The sequence below is a fragment of the Alexandromys fortis genome, unplaced genomic scaffold, assembly GCF_014885135.2.
Source record: "Alexandromys fortis isolate MF-2015 unplaced genomic scaffold, M_Fortis_MF-2015_v1.1 scaffold_225, whole genome shotgun sequence".
Classification (NCBI taxonomy): domain Eukaryota; kingdom Metazoa; phylum Chordata; class Mammalia; order Rodentia; family Cricetidae; genus Alexandromys; species Alexandromys fortis.
The window spans coordinates 824,010-841,894 of NW_026068119.1; the positions used below are offsets into that span (position 1 = coordinate 824,010).

The following is a 17,885-nucleotide window of genomic DNA, read 5'->3' on the forward strand; positions in this document are numbered from 1 at the left end:
ACTCCTTCAGCCAATAGCCTTTTAGTTACTGGCCTATTTTGGGCGTGGTCTCAAGTACTATAAGTGCACACGAAAAGCATCTTTCACCTTTTGGAAGTTGCTTGATTGCACTTCCTGTTTACTCAAGGAATATTTCCCTTCTCAGGTCTTTGATGGGTTGAAGACTAGATAGTCATAGTTAGTTTCCTCTCATGACTTAGCCAAGCCATTTTAAATATAAGGCTTAGACTCCTTAGAACAGGATAACTATCGAAACATTTAACATATGTTTCTTGTTTGTTCATGCTGGTTGTAATTCTAATTTTTATGTATGTTTTTGCCTCTTTTCCTTGGAAAATACTTGATATTTGTTCTTATTGTATATAGTTTTATACTTGATAGTTGTTCTTACTGTATACAGTTTTGCATTAGCCTTAGAACCCTCTTATTTAGACAAAAGGGGGAGGTGTTGTGGGAACACTTTCAGCCAATAGCCTTTTAGCTACTGGCCCATTTTGGACGTGGTCTCAGGTACTATAAGTGTGTGCAGCCCTCTTTTTTCTTTTTTTTTCTGGATTAGGTTCCCAGTTCCCAGCACATAGAGGACTGTGGATTGCTACCCTTACTATGACTTTATTCTCAAATAAACCTTTGTATACTCCATTCTGGGCTATTGTGGAACTCTTTGGTATGCCTACACTTACCATTAGTCAATATCACTTACCTGCATGAACTTTATGCCTCTGGTAAGCCTCAGGAACAAATCACCAAATCACTTTCTTATAGAAGACCTTCCCAAAGCCCTCCCATATGGTCCCAGCTCTTTATGGCTGTTTGGAAGGTGGTGTAGCCAGCCACTGCCCACCTACCTGAATTTACATACAACCGCCTTAAGCCATTAAGAACTCCTTGCTGTCTGGCTTGGTGGTCCACACCTTTAATTTTAGCACTTGGAAAACAAAGGCAGATGGATCTCTGGGAGGGTCTCTGTGAATTTGAGGTTAGTTTGGTCTAAATAGTGAGTTTCAGGGCAGCCAGGGATACAAGACCAAGACCAACCCCCCCCCCCAAATCTTCTTTAGTTGGCTATCCTACAAAGCACTTCTCATTCTGTCTCTGTGGTTGAGTTTGCATATACCCCTTCCTGACAAGATTGAGCATAAAAAGTGGTGGGGAAAGCGTCCTAAACCCCACCTAACTCTTCTCGGGCACATCTTGAGCTTGTTTGGAGTTTCATACCTCTGAACTTTCCCATAGGCAGCAACATGGCCTTCCATTTTCTAGCTGAAACTGATCAGTTTCTCCAAGACCCTCTTGTCATACCGATTCTAGATAGAAAGGGTTCCCTCTCACTTGTCTGTCCTCTAAGAAACTTACACTGTTTCTAGAAAGGTCTACACAAGGCCCATGGCTAGCTCCCACTCTGGCCTCTTCTCTGAAACCACAGCCAATTTGACTACTCTCACGATAACGTCAAACTAGGTGGATAACGTCAAACTAGGTGTGGTGGTACATGCCTGTAATCCCAGCATTCCATAGGCAGAGGCAGGAAGGCCAGCTTGGTTTACTATGCAGAGTTCTAGGCCAGCCAGAGCTACACAGTGAGACCTTGTCATAAATAAAACAAAGCTAGGCATGGTGCCTCACATCTGTAATTTCAGCACTTAGGAGGCTGAGGCAGATCACCCTATACCCTATTCAGGTCAGCTTGGGTTAGAAGTTGGACCCTGCCAAACAAACAGAACAACCCAAGAGGTCAACCATATGTTGAACAGAGTGGTTTCTCAATGGTCAGTCATTATTGAGATGCACCAACTTTAGTATTCAAAATTATTGCTATCAGTGTCTGATATAGGTCTGGCACACAGTAGATGCTTTATGTCTACATGGTGAATCTTCAACCCTTTCATTTAACATTCGAGGCCAGGACTTGAAGGTGACTTTTACTAGGTTGCCCACAATTGCATGTGACACACCCATTATCCTCTCCTCAACGCCAGATTAGTCTGAGGACAGCTATAATGAGTGGGCAGATGCAGAAGGTTCATATTCTTATAGGAAACCAATGACACAAGGGATCCCTTTAGGCAGTTCCTCAGCATTCTCTAGCCTGGCCAGAAATGCAGGTTAGCCACTCATAGAAGTCATAGTTGAGGAGAAAGGTGTTAAAAAACACTGTGGCATACCAGGACCCAGTAGCTGCCCCTGCCACACTGGTCAGGAGAGGGAAGTTGTGCTCTAGGCACACTCATCCCAGGCCTTCCTGTCACATGTTAGTGCAGTGTGCCTGGGAAGCATTGACACAGAGCAAACTGAGGAAGATTCCAAGGAGGCCAACATATGAGACAGGCCTCCCTTCCCTCCCACTCCAGTACTGAGAGTTTATTGGGGTTCAAGGATAGCTGGATCAAACCCACCATCATGCTGTCAGGTGAGCTAAAAGGGACTGCTGACTTATAATGAAAGCCCAGACCTTGAGTCACTTTCACAGAGAGGTTTATCGAGAATGCTAACAGCACAGGATACAGTACTTCCCAACAAAAGGTGCAAACGCATCACTTAGAAAGGCATGCTGAGTATTCTTTGCTTTCACATGTATTAAAAAACTTACAAAAATAAAATAAAACCACGTGCTGCCCATCTTTTCAAATAGTAAAAGAACCTTATGAAAAACCACTTGATTTTACAACAAAAGACACAAACGGACATTTTTATGTAAATTTATAAGGCAAACTCTTTATATAATAAATAGGTTACAAGGGTTCAGTGGGGGTGTTTTTGAAACGTATACAGGTACATTCAGACAGGTTTACTGAAATGGTACAAATTTCCTTAATAAATTGCCTTTTGTTTTTAAATATATCAGTGCTTTCAGTCATTTGGCTATACACAAAGAACCTTTTTTTTGAACACTACAAAAAAGCAATCAATATTTTGTTTTTAAAACGACCTACTTATTTTCTAAAGTAATTGTCCCAAAACACAAAAACTGAAGGTGAATGCGACAGAGGGCTTTTCAAGACCGACCCCTCCAGTTATGCCTGTCCTGGATCTCTGTGTCCTGTGTGCCTGCTCCTAAACTCAGATGGGCTTTCTGAGCTGGTGCCAACATCTTTCAATACAGGGTGACCTGTCACTGGCTGCACTGTCCTACAGATCTCACCCTTCAGGCTGGCAGAGGGGAGCGCAACATGGATTTAGGAGGGAGCATGTACCCTGTCTGGTTCTTCCAGCTACTAAATGCCATGGCCAACTGGTCACTACAGGTAGCACTATCCTCACAAGAGGCTCTAAGGGAGCACAGGTCTGTTCCTCTTATATGAGCCTGAAACAATGTATAATAAGGATAACAGCTTTACTGAAGATGTTTGCCATGGAAAGAGAAGAGGGCATCTCACACCCAGCTTTTGTTGGGACTCTGAAGGAGCGAATCCTCTGCCATTATTTTATTCCCCAGGCATGGTGGAGAGCTGAGATATCAGATTAGTACTATGCACTAGGGACAGCATGGGGGTGTGAAAGGAGTGTACTGACAGGTTATGTACCTGAAACATGCTTTGGAGACAATAATGCCTACTGCCTTGGCTTATCCTTCTTAGGCAAGGAGTGGCTAATTAATTTTCTGTCTCCTTCCTAACCTGTGTCCTCAGTGGGACATCTTCTTGAAGCAAACACAGGCCCAGTCTTTCCCTACTCAGTGAGCTCAGCTCTGCTCCTACATCCCCTCCCTGCCTGTAAAAAGCTGACCTTGTCTTTTTTTAAAATTAACAATAGTAGTAATAATCTTGGAAGGGGAATCAAAAGAATCCATTGGGTGGAACAAAACCTGGTTCTGTTAGCTTTGAAAATGGCAACATATTAACTTCAGTCTCTTGACTTGGAATGAGAATCCAGTGCTTAACTTCTTGGTGGCTTTTGGCTGATCTGAGCAGGGTTCATCTCTTCAGATTGCCCCTCTTGTCTTAGTCACCAATCCCCTCCCTTCAAATGCTTTGTTTTAATGAAAAGGTGTCTAGAAGCATTTGTCTCTGGAACAATTACTTTAAACATAGTTACAATACAGACTTCAGTTCAAACACAGAAGAGATTTACTTAGCAAAGTTCCTTTCACCCACCAAAAATTACACAAATAGAAGCCTCAACACCACAGTTAAAGAGGACCAATAGAGAGAACCTCATGTTTGGAACACAAAAGGAAGAATAAAACCAAACCAAACCCAAACAGAGAAACCCCAGAAAGACAAGGGCAAGGAAGGAAGAGGAAGGATAGCAAACACAGCACACGTTACAGTGTCCAGGTACACAGGGAGCCCAGCACAAGGAAAGGGCTCGGCACACATTGAGTAACAGTCCTGGTGATATTTGGTCATATATTCATCAACTACTGACTCTGGAGCGGCTGTTATTAATCGAAGCAGTGACAAATCAAATGGAAAAGGAGGCCATGGTAGCAAGGTAAGGAGCAGGCTTCATGTTCTGCAAGCCTTTTGCACTCCATTGTCCAAGCTGCCCAGAAACATTGAACCAGGTGGCCTGCTCCATCCAGGCAGAGTTAGAGGTCACCAGGTGAAGCTAACTTGGGTGCTGATCTCACATCAGCCATAAAGCACTCACATGGTTACCCACCGGCCAGTGGCCAAGTATTAGCGGCAACAACCCTCTGGCCCCTTCTGCCCCCATCCTATGCTGACTGGGGAATAATGTTGTGATACTCTGCTAATACTGATTGCTCATTAGAGTAAGGTTCTAGAATAGGGTTTCAGAGGTTTCCCCAGCCCATCTTCCAAGAGGCACAAGGGTAGCCCAGCCACCCAAAGGGCCTACAAAATAACTCTGCTATATTCTGGCCTCATAAGAAGCAACGATGAGGAGGGTAGGGTGGAGGTGTAGGGCAGATTTTGGCCCTACTGATTGTAATGCTCTCTGCTTTGGAAGAACAAGGTTCTGGATTGTTTTTGGGGGGGGGTGTTTTTAATTACTTAAGAATGATCTTTTTGCAAAAAGAACTGTTACGGCTAAACTGTCTAGTAGATATTGCTCATTAAGAATTGTAAAAGCAAATGCAGTTACTCATGGGAGCAGGGAGAAGAGAAAGGGATATTTCTGGAGGAGACCCATTGGACTGCTGGATGTGATTCTGGGGTCTCTGGCATTCTACCTGGTACAGCTAACAAGTTTAGAGATAGGTCAAGTCTCCTATCTCCTCTCCAGTCCCTGGACTCGGCAAAGTGAGGAAGGTTTTTGAAATGCTCCGAGCCCTGCTAATTGGGGGAAGCCTGCCAGACTTAATACACACAGGCTCTCCCTGGCCAGGGAAGGGTGGAGGACATTGGGCCACCACCATGCATGCCAGTTCCCCACCGCTAGAAGTGAGCACTGGGCTATGCCCACTAAGTTCTGATTTCAGCAGGTAAAGGGAGTGCGCCTGCTCCCCCCTTACCATGCTGAAATGAACTGTTCTGCACCCAGAATCATGGGGCCCCTTTCACGGCAGAGGAGAAACAAAGTACAAAACCTGGGTGCAGCCTGGAGCTTCCTTCACTTAGCACAGGGAAGCCTTTGAAAGAAGTGAGGAAAGATCACAGATCTGCTTGGACAGAAGAAGTGACCAGCAGATGTCTTTTTTTTTTCTTTTTTTTCTTTTTTATTTTCCCTTGTCCTACTCTATGGTTATCAGAAATATTGTAATTAAGCAACAGGTATAATTTCAAAAGTTTTTTTTGTGTGTGTGGCGCCACAAGCAAAATGAGTTTATAATTGTGCAATATACAGATATATATATATATATATAAATTCAACTGCTTTGTGTGTCTAGCTGGTACATAAAATAAAAATAGAAAAACTAAAAGCAAAATTGAAGAGCAAATCAAAAGCCCAGAATAGAAGAGACAAAGCAGACCTATGCATATAGTCTATAAATTACTGGATATAATCAGGGTCACCAGGAAGAACAGCTTTGCCACTTGACACACAAACAATGCAGGAGAGGGACTATCAGTGGGCAGGAGCCAAACCTCTTTGCCTTTTCACTGCATTTTCTCTTTGTGCTAAACAGGACCTGATAAAAGATGAGAGGAAGAGCAAGGAGCAAAGGTCATTTGCAAGTTGCCCAAATGTTCTTAAACTCAAAGATGATACTTAGTTCCATGAGTGGCTGAGTCCTGCTTGTGCAAAGCCTGAGGGCCTGTCCTTCCTCCTAGAGCCTTTGCATTGCCTGCCTGCCTTTCTTGTCTTCCCTTCTCCACTCTATGGGCTCTCATGGCTCCCTAGTGGGAGACTGACTTAAAGAGGCAGGGAGAGGCACTGGGGTAAGTTTAGGAGGGCATGCCAAAGTACTTGACACACAGCCATTTCATCTATGCCAAGATCCTGAGGGAGGGGTAGGCAGAGTACAAGAGACAGTAGGTCCCAGGGAGGGATGCTCTGTAGGCAACAGATCCTCCCTAGTTTATGCAGTAGTGCTAGGGTAGGCTCAGTGAAGATGATAAGAGAGAAGACACTTTGTGATGGGCCTTCTGGGTCGTTGACAAGTGTTCCACTTGATATACCAAGAGCTGGTTTCATGAAGTTTTGGCATCTGGTAGGCCAGTAAACTTCATACAAGCAAAAGACAAGGTCAGAAGTGGGTGGTATCCTGGGGTCAGCTACCCAAAGAGGTTTTCTAATAATAATGTCTTGAATCTCAACTGTCTGACAGTTTGACCTCTACAGATTTAGGAGTTCCCTTTGCTCAGATCACTCACCAGAACTAAGTACTTTTGAATCAACATTTTTTTTTTTTGCAAAAGCCTCCACTTATTCAGAACCATCAAAATGTATTTTTTTTTTTGCCAAATGTTTTCAAGGTTTTCCTACTAAATAGTTGAGAACTAGTTTCAGTGTTCAATTTTTCCCCTTTAGCATACTGGGGGAGGCAGTATCCTAGCGATTTGTAACAATTAAGACTAAGCTTTTTCTAAAGATTAATATAGTACCTAAAATAGAAGGACATCAAAATGGAGAGAATCAACAACTCTCTTCAGAGTTCGGCTGGTTCACTGAAGCAGAGAACAGGAAGGAAGAGCCAGAAGAGGATGTGAATGGAGCAGAGGGCACTTGGTCCAGCATAGGGCATTGCTGCATCTGCCTAGCCCCCTTCAACTTGGGACTTTGCTATGCCACGGTCCACAGGGGCTCTAGAAACTTTTTTTCCAAGTCTCAGCCATCTGTCCTAGAATCTGTAGTGTGAACCCAAATCAGCAAACAATGGGGCAAAGATATAGGCCATGAACTGATGCACAAATGTTTTCTTTTAGAACTGGCACCTGTGACCACTCCTCAGCCTGGAGAGCCTGGCTAGACTGCTCTTTGTGGTTAGAGAAGTGCTATAGAGCTCAGGCAGCTGGACTCCACTTGAGTGGCATGCAATCTGGCTGGACTCATCTGATCAGTTCCAAGCCTTTTGCTTGTTCCTGGCTGTGCTTGAGCCACTTACTACAACTTACTTAAAATTCAAAAGTCCTATTAGCTCTAGAAACTCTTTCCCTACCAAACTTGACAGTAAGTCTCTGGTTATTGCCCTTTTATTACTGTCGTAGCAAGAACAAGCTGGGAGAAGCAGCGGCAATTTGGGCCGCTCTGGTTCCCACTTCCAAAGTTTGTGGCTTCTAGTCTGTTGGGATAGCACTAAACAGAGTTCTCTGTACCCATGCTGGGATCACAGGCTACATTGGCACTGATGGACTGGGGGAAGTGGTACTTTTAGATCTCCCCGGTGCCTTTTGATATGGAAATACAGCACCAGCAGAAGGCAGCTGTACTAGAGGCTGGCTGTGACCAAGAGTTCTCAACTCACTACACTGTCAGGGGCATCAGTTCCACTGGTTAAGTCAGACTCAAGAATGGGCAGGAATGGGCCAGGACGAACATAGTTGGAGGATATACAACAATCTATTTGGGAGAGGTAGTAGTAACTAACAACAAGAACATGGTAGGGAAGATTGGATATGACTCTCAAGATCTAGCCCCAGGTACCTGAAAGCTGTTGGTCACTTCCTGTATTCTTTACATATCCAGTGAAAATGCCACCCAATCTTTATAATATTCAAATACATCAAAAGCAAGGCCATACTCCAGATCTGAGCCAGACACAGCTGGTGAGAATCCTATGGCTTTCCCTTTCTACCTCCTGTTAACCCGACTGCAAGGCAAAAGCAGCATGAGCGCCTATATAGAGTCCTTAGCTGACAGGGCAACCCCCCCCCCCCAAATTGCCCACTTAAAGTAGACTGACTCATGATGCCCTTATTTGGGGATGAGGGAATGGGGGAAAAAAAGCAGAAAGCCAAAAAAAAAATCAAAAAACAAAAAAACCCAACAACAAAAACAGAAAAAAAAAAAACACCCTAAGGAGCTGCAGGCACCACCACCTGCAGTTTTGAAACCAGCTCTAAGGGAAAGCTGGGGAGTGAGGAGGCTGAATATGGGGATCAAATTAAAGAAAATGGCACCCAAAGTGCTGTAATCCCAACTGTGAATGTCTAATCAGCCTACTTTGTCTTCCAAGGATGCGGGATCCCCAACCTAAGAGTCACATTTCATTGGACTAAGTAAGTATAATATCAAAACTCCAAGCAAACCACAATAAACAATTTGATGTCAACCTGGCTAGAAGCTGTGAGGGTATGGAAAGGTGTCCTTGGGGAGTGTGAGGCCACTGCAGGGGTGGGGTGCGGTGGGGGCCCACAGGGGCCTTTTGTCCTTGGAGGAAGCCTGGACCCTTGAGAGTCCCTCTTCTGACCCCTCTCTTTCATTCCTGGGGAGGAATCAGAACCAATGCTGAGGATCAACAGCAGAGCAGGCAAAATGATTGCCTGACGCGAAGTTGGTTGCAAGGTTTGCATTTGTAGCACAAGGAAAGGGATACAAATATGCAAGAAAGCCCAACTATGACTGCAATCAGAATGGGGCAAAATCTCTCACTTAGTTCTAACCATTCCAGAAGAGACAAACATGGTTTTATCTTAAGCTATCAATTAGAACTGTCAACTATGGTTCCTGATCACTAAAGACTGGCAAGGAAGTGCTAGATGATTTCTATGATGTTTCACTCTTCCATGATTACACTGCAGTAAAGAAGCTGGGGAACGGTAACGAAAATACACAAGACAACACACACTTGACAGTTCATGGCAGCAGCTCACATGGGACGTGCCTGTGGGTGTTTCTGGAAGCATAAGACTGCTGTCTCATTTGCTACTTTGATAAGGTACTTCTCAGTTGGACAGATTTAGATATGAGATATCTCTGTAAACACAGAAAAGGATATACCAATATGATGAAGATATGCAGCTAGATAAGGACTTCCTGAACAGAGGTTAAAACTTTGGGATCCCAAATAAAAACTAATCAATTAAAATCCCACGGCAAAGCCAAGCCTATAAAATCCACCATTACACTTACAGAGCAGAGATTGAAATATGGGGTGTGCTGGCTCCACCCAGTCCCCAGTGAGCAAAAGGGAAAGAATTCTACTAGAAAAAGACTTGGCAGGTGTTTATGTCAGAAGAAGAGCAAGGAGCCCTGGTGTCACTCCCAGCTCAAGTCCTGACAGGTGCCTTACCACATTATGCTTGACATTAGACTTCTGGGTGGGTTCAAGGATAGTGGGCATGGTGCCCCTGTTGGGCCACTCAGTGATTCTGGCAGAACACAGGGGGCCTCTATATCTCTTTCAGCTACCACATGTGGCCCAGTTTCTCTAGCCCACTTTTCTAAGGTAAAAAGGCTGAAAAGCCTTTTGACGTTTTTCTTAGCAAGGAAGAAGCTACCTAGGGGAGCAAGAGCTTACTGACCTCTTGTTCTTCAGAGGTTAGGAAGGACTCAGCAGAGCCCAGCACTTGCTCAGGGTTAAACATGATAGCTGGCACTGGCAAATGGGAAGTCAAAGAGCAGGGGGAATCCTAGGGCTGTGGTTGACTGCTATCAGGTAAGCATGTGGTTGGGCACTAAAGTTGCCTGGAACAGAAGAGACAATTAGGAGCTAGGGGAAGGAGGATGGGTAAGAAACGAAAGCATGAAATGGAAGGAAAGCAGAAATGGAAGGACAAAAGAGAAAGCAATCAGGAAGTCCTTATAAAATTGCAGCAAACACTTAGAGTTTCGGAGCTTCGTGGGAACCCTATGCGCTGAGCCCACTTTAAAACAAGCGCAGGTATATACAGATCCATCCAGGTAGTTCTGAACACTGCCACGTCTGGTGGCTTGTGGGACAAAGTGTCACCATTTCAAGCCAGTTTGCTTTCAGAGCATCTGTTTGTTTTGAAGTGGGAACATGAAGACTCAATAGTGCAAATAATTCTAAGCTGTCCCTAAAGGAAAACTGTAAAGTAATTGGAAGAATATTTTTCTTTCTTCCCCCATACCCCTTGTTCCATCCACTAAGTCCTTAACTATTAGTCATAGGCTGCTCTTGTTCTGTGGCACTAGGCCTGGCTTGACCCCCACCCAGCCTGCCTGTGCCCTGTTCTGCTGGTTTCCATGGCACCTCTTTAACATTCTCTAGGAGAGCATGCCTTATGAACAGGTGATGACATTTCACCCTGTGTCATCCTCTTCTGTGGCTCAGGCAGTCTACAATCTAGCAGTTCAGAACTCGCTCCTAGCCATGCCAGAGCTGGATCAGACAGGTGCCACTTTCCTATTTTTCAAAATAACCTTGTCAGTTTTGGATTGGGGTGGGTGTGGGGCCAGACTTGTGCCACCACAGTTCTAATCATTGGGCCACAATCACTGGCCACCTCCAGTCTTCTCTAAAGAATCCAATGGTTTTTCCTGCCTCATACCTCCCAGTCCCTCAGATTGGGAGCTGGGATGGTAGAAGAGTCAGGGAAGTTATGGACAGGGCATCAATGGCACCAAAAATGGGAGTGTCCTCTCAACTGCTGTCTCTAATGAGCACACTGCGGGGAGGGTGTTGGAGGTGCCTGGTCAACAGCTTGTCTGGTCAGTAGTATCTGCAGCAAGCCTTGTTGAAGGAGCCTAGTTTAGAAAAGTGCAAAGCTACTTCTGGCCCTGGTTAGGTCTTCAACCTGACTGTGCTTGTTGGTAAGAAAAACATCCCAATGCTCCAACTACTCCCACCCTGAAGCCACGAAACTCTAAGTTTACTGAAAGAAAAAAAAATATTTTTTATTTCAGTTAATCGGGAAGCTTTGTCAGAGCCCTACCCATAAGGAGAAGAGACAACAGCTGCCTTTATTCTTGTTGGTTTGCTTTGCAATCCACTCTGTGTAAAGTCAGCTAACTCTCTCGGTCACGGGCGTCCGGCTGTCCACAGGTTCCTCTCTGTTTGGCCTTGGCATGGAGGATGAAACAATGTCTTTGCGCTCTCCCTCCCCTCGGTGTTTGTACTTTTCTGCAACTGTGGCGGTGGTCGACCCGACCATGGGCTGAGTCTTGGCTGGCTCCTTGGGGCAGCCATCGCTCTCCAGTGAGCCTCCTCGGGGCATCTTCTCCTCTTTGCAGATGCTGCTACTCAAGTCCTGGGGCTCATGGGGGCTCATGGGGTCCTCAGAGCTCTCAGGCTCAGGTGGGGGTGGGGGTGGGGGTGGGAGCAGTGGCATGGGCGCCTTTGGGGACTCTGAGTGGTGGTGGTGATGATGGTGCTCCTTTTTAGGGGGTGAGGAGGCACTGCTGCTGCTGCTGCGCCCCTTGGGGCTGCTCTCCTTGCTTTTTCGCCCAGGGCTCTTGCAGGTCTTCAGTCCCTTCCCACTCTTCTCACCAAGGGTGGATACCAATAGGGGCTTCACCACTTCCTTGACTTCAATGCTGACTGTCTCCCGGGTCTTGCGCTTCTTGATCGGGAGTACGGTCTCATGCACAGACCGTATGGAAGACTCCTTCACGGTTTTCTTTTTGGCCTCTGCAGCAGCAGCTGCCACCACACTCCCAGGCTTTCTGCCACGTTTCTTAGGAATGGCCTGAGGGTCAGCTTCAGCTTTTCGCTTTCTGCCAGGGCGTTTGATCACCATGACCTGGGCAGAAGTGGTAGCCCCGCCTCCCTCACCCTTTCCTCCAGGCGATGCTTGGAAAGGCATCTTGACAAGAAGTTTCCCAGGGCTCTTCTCCAGGACCCTTTTCATCTGAACACCTTCTGATGCTGCTGTCTTGGGTCTCCCAGTGCCGCTCCCTTTGGGGCGTCCCCGACCCCTGCCAGTTCCTGGAGCTTTGGGAGATTTGGGCTTCTTAGGTGGTTTCTGCTCTCTCCGGGAGGGGCTCCCTCTCCCAGTAACCGTGAAGTCAAAATCATTAGGGTCCAAGGAGGTGTCGCCTACCTTCTCAAAGTACGCAATCAATTCCACTTTAGAGCGAAAAGCTTTTCCCTGGGGACTGTGGAGACAAATGGAGAGACACAAACAATAGCATTTTTTTTAATGACAACTTAAGAGACTGAGGTAGAGAAGATGGTATTGACAAGCTTTCTTATAAGACATTGTAAGTGAACAAGAGTCAAACTGAAGAACTGAGATGACCTAAAACTGGAGGGCACACTTAGGTCAGATGCAATGCAATGCACTGCTGCATGGGTAGAAATCATGTTATCAGGAGTAGTGGGTACCTATATAGCTTGTTCAAGAGCCAGAACAGCTGGACCTAAAAGCTTCAGAGGACCTGTCTACCTCTTAAGTCCACTCCTCTGTACGCCCTGGCTTCTCCACAATCCAGAAACCAAAGGAATCAGGCCTGGTACTAGGGGAATATTGGGCTGGGCTGATTCTGTTGGTTGGTATCCAGACCTAATCTACCATCAAAACATTCCTGCGTCTGAACCGAGGTATGGAGTCTAGCCTCTTTGGAAACCCATTTCAGTGCAATAAAGCTTTCCTCACCTTTCTTAGAGTTGAAGATTAAATAAAGCTACCCCCAAATACTGGGGAAATTTATAGCCTCTCTGGAATCATTTATTTAAGGGGTAGAACTGATATACTTCTTAGTTGCTCCTTTAAACCTCTGGCTCTGGAACTTACTTTACTTTAACAGAAAACACTATGAGGTTAGTCTAAAACTGGACAAATGCAAAAGGAGCAGTTGGAAAGGCACACAGAGTCAGTTTGTGTCCCTTTCTAGAGGCCCTACTAAACAGCAAACCTTTCCCAACACTGATTTAGAGGCAAACAAAAAACTTGACATGTGGCATAGGTAAAGGACGAACTACTCTGAAGCAGGGAAACAGGGTAGGGACCTCTGTAGTGCTTTCTGAATGTATCTGGTACTGATGTTAGTTTTTAAGTGTCCTACAAGTAGCTACAGAGCTGTAGTTTCAATGGATCCTTATATCTAGCCCTCCCACCCATCCGGCTTTTCCTGATCCATAGACACAGGACTTGCTCTTACTTACTTGATCAAATATACATCATACTTTCCAGCAGAGCGGCCAGACTTCCTCTGCTTAAGTTTTCGTGTCCAACCTTCAGGCAAGGTGGGGTCATCATACATAGGTCCTCGGTCACGAATGATGGAACGCCGCTGTTTGGGGGAAGCAGAGGCTTCTGGCACTGCTGGGGCAGAGCCTGAGCTTTCTGATGTCTCTGCTTTGCCTGCCTCTGCTGGCTCGGCAGAATGGTGGGCTGAAGGCTGTAGCGGCTCATGTTTGCCCTCTTTGTCTTCTTTCTTGTCTTTCTTCACCTTCTTAAATTTCAGGGGCTTGTCTTTGAGGCCCTGGAGATCCTGGTCTTCGGACTTTTCTTCCCTGAAGTATTAAACAAATATGTAAGTATCACAGAGAACACAGTTGCATGCAGAGTAGTGAGTACAGGCAAGTTTGGGCACCATACATTAGATTCCCGGCTACTGGATACTCAGATCTTGGTAACTTCTCTAGGATAATGTATCCCTGGGTCAACCTGAGGCCCAAAGATTTTTTTTTAGAGGTTCTGGGTTTCTGGTGATGTTGGTCAAATGCACTTGACTTTTATCATACTATTCCAAACACTAGTTCTAGTGCTGTGAAAGGGGCATATATTTTTCTCTTGAGTTTAAGCACCGTAGGGTTGGCTTCTCAACATATTACTAGAGGACATCAGTTTATAAGTTATACCTGTGGGCCCCCTGGGCTTGTCACATGACAAAATGCTCTCCACTGCTGGAAAAGGAACTGCCTACCATGACCTGTTTTAGGATTTCAAACCCTCTGAAAAGTGTTATACAGCAGAAAAAGAACATATGAAATTGGAATTGGTCAACCTGAGCTCCAATTCTGACTTTGTCATTTTCTTTTATTTCTTTTATCTATTTTGTCTGCATGTATGACTGTGTACCACATGAGAGCCTAATGCCTGTGGAGGCCAGAAGAGGGAATTGGGTTCCTAGAGACTAAAGTTACAAATGGTTGTGATCCAGTATGTGGGCACTGGGAATTGAATACAGGTCCTTGGGAAGAGCAGCAGTGTTAACTTCTGAGCCATTGCTCCAGCTTTACAACTTTGCCATTCTCAAAATAAGGACCCCAGTAAGTGATTTCAGTAGTGTAGGCTGCGGTTTCCTCATCTCAACGGTAGTTAATCTCATCTGAGAGATTCTTTCTGTGAGAATTATGGACAAAAAGGTCCCAAAGCACTGTATAACTATTGCTAATTCAGGCAAACAGCAACTGCTGCCTAGGGTTCCAGTATAAAAAAAAGGGATCCTGGGTCATATGGGTCTTTTCCACAATATATTCTTTACCAAAAACAAGCGAACAAACAATCACCTTATTCTCAGAGGAATAGAGAAATGTATAATTATAGAACAATTGCCATATTCCAGGACAGGACACCTGCCCATTCTTACTTGTGGACAGAGGTAGCTCCTTCTACGGGTTTTGTTTTTTCTTTGTGGGGTCCCCTCCTGTACACAGTGAGTACCCCCATGACTACAGAATTTGGTCACATTGCACCGCTTGCACCTCTAAGATACAGGCTAGACTAAGGAAGATTTGGAAAGAAGTAGCATCTGCCTATTGGTCTAAGAGTAGAAGAACTGGAAAGTAAGCCCATGAGGCTGTGAGGTGCATCGGGAAGCATTGTGGTCTGCTCACAGTTTAACTTTCAGGCCTGGCTTATAAGGAAGCTCTCAGTGACAGAGGAAAGGAGGGGTATTTACTAGCACAGCTGGCAAGAAAAAGGCCAAAGAGGTATAGAGAAGGTACTTATCACTTGCAAAGGGCTTTTGAATACCAGGGCTGCTTCCCTGATTCTGAATAGTACTTGAGTTTGAGAAAATCACTATACCTAAGAGGACAAGTTGGTTTCTTTGGAACTATCACTTGTATTCTGAAATATGTTAACCACCACACGGTCAAACGTAAGTCACACGAGCAAAGGAACACCTTCTAAAAATCTACCCAGGGAGATACCTCTGGAAATGCCTAACAAGACAGGTATGACAATTTTCACTAAAACTTTATTTTCACTAGCTAAGACTGCAGGCCTTTCCAATCCGTGTCACCAAGGAGACTTGGTGAATAAACTATGGGATGCTTATATAATGCAAGGCTATGTAGCTAGGGAAAGATGAGTTTCTGATCCTTTTTGAAGTATAAAAACAAATTGCAAGTATGTTTACCTTATGGATTTGGTGTGCAGAATTGCAGGCTAGTCTAGGATAGGTAAGAACAAGATAAGAGCCCCCGCTGAACACTTCTTGGAATATAACTGCAAATGTTAACATTACTAAAAATAAAACAAAAATAACAAAAATATACTATTATAATGCATCTAAACAGGAACAAAGGAGCCTAAGTATATTACCAAATATAATGTATTAAAAAAAAAGACTCCAACTTCAGACCATAGTGTTCCTGTAGTGGGATATATTCCAAAGCCAACAATAATGTTCCAGGGGTAGTATAGACATTGGACAAACTCAAAGGTGAAATGGGTGACTCTGGTTCTGGGGCATCCTGTGGTGCCAGTAAAGCTGGGGATGGGAGTACAAAAACAGAACATGGGTAAGTAAAAAAAAAGTTTTAGCAATAGCCTAGGCATGGGCAAGGATGTAGGCAGTAAAAGATTTGGGATCTGTTTAGGGGAGAATCAACAAAGCTCAATGGTAACAGGGCAGAACTAAGTTAAGATTTGTGTCAAAGTCTGGGCAGGCAGCAGTTCCAGTGACTGAGAAGGAAGTCTGGGTGAGGAACATGTACTTAACAGCATTTTTTTTGCAGCTACTAGCTACAAATGCGGGAAGCCCCAGTAGGATTTTATCAACCACTGTGATGCCTTTTCCCAGAAGGAAAAGTAACCCATGATACCTCCCCCTGTATTAACAGCAGCTCTGGGCTTGCTCTTTCTTGCCTCTTCATTTGGAGATCTTTCATCCTGTAGGTTAAACCGACACTTCTCAGGGGCCTTCCCTACTTCTGTCCCTCTCTTCCCCTGTGTCCTGGAAGTAGAGCATATCACCTCTACCCTCCATGAACATAAAATATACCATTGTACACAACAATTCTTGTCTCAGTGCTTGACACTTAAGAAACACATGCCATGTTAATAGTCAGGAGGCTGACAGAATGCTACATCTGCTTCTTTTGATGTCTATATCTCTAACCAGATTAGTTAGTAATTAGTTGGTAATTAGTTAGTAAACTAACCAGCTAGGTTAGTGCTGAAAGTAGGTAGGCTTTGAGTAAATGAACAAATGGGGAGCTTAAGAGCTAGCAGTAGTGTGTTGTACGTCAGTGGGTTGGAATTGGCAGGAGATGACGTTGGAGAGATCCTTGAAGGTCCGAGAGTCACAAGGCAGTAATTATAAAAGATGATTACAACAGTAGGACTGCTGAGTTTCCAGTAAATGTGGGACACAACCCTCCTGTTGAAACACCTAAAAATGTTGAACCAAACAAATATCTTAGCAAAGATATCACAGACTGTCTTAAACATACCTACAAAGAAGGAAGGAATACACAGACTAAAGAATAAGAAGACTGAGAAGACAGAGCATCTGAATGCAAAACTAAACCCTGGATTGGATTCTAGTTTTAAAGGCACTAAAAAAAGGCATTAACGGGACATTCAGGGAAATGTGAATAAGGCTCTACGTTAGCTCATTGCTAAACTTCCGAAGTGTTGTAACTATGCTTGTCTGCTCTTAGGAAAGCCAGGCTTAACTGAACATCATAACAACTTCCAACTCTCAAAGGGGAAATGATTCAGGGGTTGAAGGGATATGTATAGTGTCAATGTGATAATATATTTCAAAAGGGGAAATGACATCAGTATCATCAGAAACTCTACTGGTTTATGGCAATTAAAAATTTTTTTGGGGGGGACAGAGTCTCTCTATTATGTAGCTCTGGGGTTCCTGGAAGTCACTATATAGACCAGGCTGACCAGAGATACCCTTGGCTCTGCCTCCCAAGTGCTGGGATTAAAGTGTATACCACCAGACTCAGCCTGATGGCATTTTTTAATGGTTATGCTAGGCAGTACTCTACCACTGAGCCATTTCCCCAGCTCCAAGAGTAGTATTTTGAAGCAAGCTTCTTTACAAAGAGAATGCCTTTGTATTACACAAAGACAGAGAAACAACTGAACTTAGAAAGCAGAGGCAGGAAGATCATTGCAAGTTCTAGATCAGGCTGCATATTACATACATGGTGAGCTAGGCTAGCAAGCACCACATATCCATACGCCGTTTTTTATTTTTCAGAGACAGGGTCTTACTATGTAGCTCTGACTGTTCTGGAACTCAATACTGTAGACCACGCTGGCCTTGAATTCACACAGCTCCACCTACCTCTGCCTCCCAAGTTCTAGTATTAAAGGTACACAAAGCTTGTTTTTTCTTTTTAAAGCAAAACAAAAAGAAACACCTAGAAACATTGTTGAAGCACTTTCTTTTAGTAGCTCAAACAGCAACAACACCACACTGTATATGGTGAAGCTGCC

At 44.5% G+C, this 17,885-nt stretch overlaps 1 protein-coding gene across 1 annotated transcript in view; it reads right to left on the reverse strand.

The window, feature by feature from the left end:
* Positions 1–2,458: 2,458 nt before the first annotated feature.
* The window catches only part of Mecp2 (methyl-CpG binding protein 2), a 77,598-nt gene continuing 62,171 nt past the window's right edge, over positions 2,459–17,885 (reverse strand). Inside the window, exons 2-3 of the mRNA XM_050124973.1 lie at positions 13,358–13,708; positions 2,459–12,348 (exon numbers count right to left, since the gene is read on the reverse strand). Coding sequence (XP_049980930.1) covers positions 11,256–12,348; positions 13,358–13,708 — 1,444 coding nt within the window. The 3' untranslated portion in view covers positions 2,459–11,255. The remainder of the gene's footprint in view (positions 12,349–13,357; positions 13,709–17,885) is intronic.